The following is a 3,681-nucleotide window of genomic DNA, read 5'->3' on the forward strand; positions in this document are numbered from 1 at the left end:
GACTGCGCGACCTTGAAATGTTTCCTTAACCTTCGTGCGTCCAGGTTTTTGTCAGTAAAACGGGAAAACACCTGTCTCACAGGATTAAATGAATTGGTGGTAGAGTTGTTTGCACTTGTGCTATCAATCTAGAGCCACTGCTGATCTTTCCTGTAATTCGGAGAGGCCTGTGTCATTCTTGTTCCCCGGTTACTGTTGGGTCGCAACCGGCTTGCTTATTTAGGGTGGTCGTTCAGCGTGTGAAAGGGAAAAAGATGAAGTCACTAAGCCCCTAAAGATCCTAGGTTTTGGTAGAGGAGTTGGTCCACTGTCCTGCTTGTGTCTCTAGGTACTAAAATGTATTGTGCATAAGAGTTCTAAGAGCGCTCTCTCATTCTAGCCGTCGAGAAGAAAAACTGCCATGTCCACTGCTTTGGCAAAACCTCAGATGCGTGGCCTTCTGGCCAGACGTCTGCGATTTCATATTGTTGGCGCATTCATGGTCTCTCTGGGGTTTGCAACTTTCTATAAGGTATGTATGTTTTATTTTTACTTTGTGCTCGCGGTCGAAAAATGTTTTCAATTTGAAAATATATTTCATTTTCGTAGATAGCTCATAGAGTCTTTTAAAGAAATTCCCTCTGTAGGGTGCTCCCTTGTTCTTACCTTTCTCTACCCACTTCAGTGTGATGGGGACAGTATTTCTTATTCTCCAGATGGCTTGTCTTCCATCTTTAAATGAAGCTTAATTTGGTTGGGCTGCCATAACAAAATACCACAAAGTGGGTGGCTTCCACAGTAGAAAAAATTTTTGAGGCTAAAAATCCAAGATCAGGATAGCTGTCGGGGACTTCCCTGACCATCCAGTGGTTAAGACTCCAAGCTTCCATTGCAGGGGGCACGGGTTCTATCCCTGGTTGGGAAACTTAAGATCCCACCTGCCACAAGCGTGGCCAAAAACAACCAAAAAAACTTTGGGGTTGATTTCTTCTGCTGCCTCTCTGCTTGACTTTGTAGAAGATGGCTGTCTTCTCCCTCTCATCACATGGTCCTATATGTGTTAGTATGTTTCTGTCTGAATTTTTTCCTCCTGTAAGGATGCTAGTCAGATTAGGATCCATCCTAAAAAGTTCATTTTAACTTAGTTACTTCTTTGTTGTTTAGTTGCTAAGTCATGTCCAACTCGTGTGACCCCATGGACTGCAGCCTGCCAGGCTTCTCTGTCCATGGGATTTCCCAGGCAGGAATACTGGAATACTGGAGTGCATTGCTCTTTCCCTCTCCAGGGGCTCTTCCGGGCCCAGGGATTGAACCACGGTGAATTCTTGACCACCGAGCCACTAGGGAAGCCCTAATTACTTATTTAATAAAATAATAGGCTTCAAGGTGAACAGAAGCTTGGTCATTTACATTGTCTTTAGATATTGTTTCTAATAATCTAAAAAATAAACCCTGAATGTGATTGTTACCTTTTAGTTTGCTGTAGCTGAAAAAAGAAAGAAGGCATATGCAGACTTCTACAGAAATTATGATTCCATGAAAGATTTTGAGGAGATGAGGAAGGCTGGTATCTTTCAGAGTGCAAAGTGATTTGGAATATAAAGGTAATACAGTTATTCGAAGTTACTGTTTAAAACCTTTCGATTGTGTGTATACATGAAACATATGGTCTTAATTACGAACAGTTCAGTATTGTCAAGTACCTTTACATCGTTGCACAGCTGGTCTTCAGAACTCTTCATCTTGCAGATGGGGATCCATTCTGTACCCATTAAATATTTCCGCCTTCCCCAGGCAGTCACCATGCTTCTGTCTAGGTACCTCATGTTAAGTGGAATAGTGACTTATTTCATTTAATGTAATATCCTCAAGGTTTATTCATTACAGCTGTGTGAGAATTTTCTTCCTTGTTAAGGCTGAGTAATCCATTTTATCTGTATACCACATTTTGTTTTTCATTTGTTATTCATTCATCTGTTAATGGACTTGGATTCCTTATACACCTTTTGGCTCTTGTGAATAATGCTGCTGTTCTGTGTGCATATCTCTTTGATACCCTGCTTTTAATACTATTTTGAGTATATACTCAGAAGTGGAGTTGCTAAACCATATGATGTTCTGGTTTTAAATTTTTAAGGAACCACCATCCTCTTTTACATAGTGGCTGCACTATTTTACGCTTCACTAAGTTTTGTGTGCAAGGGTCTCTCCATGTCCTTGCCACCGCTTATTTTCTGGGTTTTTGATAGTAGCCATCCTAATGAGTGTTAGGTATTGTTTTCTTTTGGTCTTCATTTGTATTTCCCTAATGGTTAATGATGTTGAGCCTCTTTTCTCATGCTTGTTAGCTGTTTGTATAACTTCTTTGGAGAAATGTCTATGCAAGTCTTTTGCCCATTTTTAATCGGACAGTTTTTTGTTGAGTTGTAGGAGTTATTTAAAAGCCCCTATCAGATATGATTTAGATATTTTCTCCCATTCTGTAATTGCCTTTTCAGTCTATTAATTGTATCTTTTGATGAATAGACATTTGAAATTCTGAGGGGATTCTAATTTTTTTTTTTTTTGCCTGTACTTTTGGTGTCATATTTAAGAAATCATTAACAAATTCACTGTCATAAAGTATTACTTTTTTTCCTGAAGTTTTATAGTTTTATTAGCTCTTACCTTTAGGTCTTTGATCTATTTTGAGTTAATTTTTGGATATGATGTTAAGGAAATGGTTTGCTTCATTCTTTTGCATGTGAATATCCAGTTTTCCAAACACCATCTCTTGAAAATATTTTCCCATTAGTTTTAGTACCTTTGGTGTTTTTCTCTATATGGACGGGTTTATTTTGGGACTCTAGTCTATTGCATTAGTTTATATTTCCATCTTTATGCCAATATTACACTCTTGATTCAATACCTTTATAGCAGGTTTTAAAATCAGGAAGTGTTAGTCCTCTAGCCTTGTTGTCTTTTTCAAGATTGTTTTGGCTGTTCATGGTCTTATTGATAATCCACATGAGTTTTAGGATGGATTTTCCTATTTCTCAAATGCTGTTGGGATTTTGGTAGGAATTGCATTATACAGATCATTTTGGGTAGTGTGAACATCTTGACAGTTACAAGTATTCTAGATCATGAACACAAGATGTGTTTCCATTTATTTGTTTCTTTAATTTCACCAATGTTTTATACTTTACAGTATATAAGTCTTTTACCTCCTTGTTGAAGTTTATTCCTAAGAATTGTAGTTTAATGCTAATATGAGATTGTTTTAATTTGCTTTTCTGATTATTCATTGTTAGTGTATAGAAACACTACTCAGCTTTGCTGAGTTATTCTAACAGTTTTGTGTGTGTGAGAGAGATCGATCAATCTTTGAAGGTTTTCTGCATATAAGATCAGATCATCTGCAGATAGCTTTACTTCTTCCTTTCCAATTTGGATGTCATTTCTTTTCTTCCTTAATTGCCCTGGCTAGGATTTCCAGTCGGAGAAGGCAGTGGCACCCCACTCCAGTACTCTTGCTTGGAAAATCCCATGGACAGAGGAGCCTGGTAGGCTGCAGTCCATGGGGTCGCTAGGAGTCAGGCATGACTGAGCGACTTCACTTTCACTTTTCACTTTCATGCATTGGAGAAGGAAATGGCAACCCACTCCAGTGTTCTTGCCTGGAGAATCTCAGGGACGGGGGAGCCTGGTGGGCTGCTGTCT

The 3,681-nt window shown here is 38.8% G+C and overlaps 1 protein-coding gene across 1 annotated transcript in view; it reads left to right on the top strand.

Annotated features, from left to right (window-relative positions):
• The window catches only part of LOC105005500 (cytochrome c oxidase subunit 6C), a 9,966-nt gene that overhangs the window by 699 nt on the left and 5,586 nt on the right, over positions 1-3,681 (top strand). Inside the window, exons 2-3 of the mRNA XM_010863533.1 lie at positions 380-511; positions 1,456-1,583. Coding sequence (XP_010861835.1) covers positions 401-511; positions 1,456-1,569 — 225 coding nt within the window. The 5' untranslated portion in view covers positions 380-400 and the 3' untranslated portion in view covers positions 1,570-1,583. The remainder of the gene's footprint in view (positions 1-379; positions 512-1,455; positions 1,584-3,681) is intronic.

The sequence above is a fragment of the Bison bison genome, unplaced genomic scaffold, assembly GCF_000754665.1.
Source record: "Bison bison bison isolate TAMUID 2011002044 unplaced genomic scaffold, Bison_UMD1.0 scf7180017864491, whole genome shotgun sequence".
Classification (NCBI taxonomy): domain Eukaryota; kingdom Metazoa; phylum Chordata; class Mammalia; order Artiodactyla; family Bovidae; genus Bison; species Bison bison.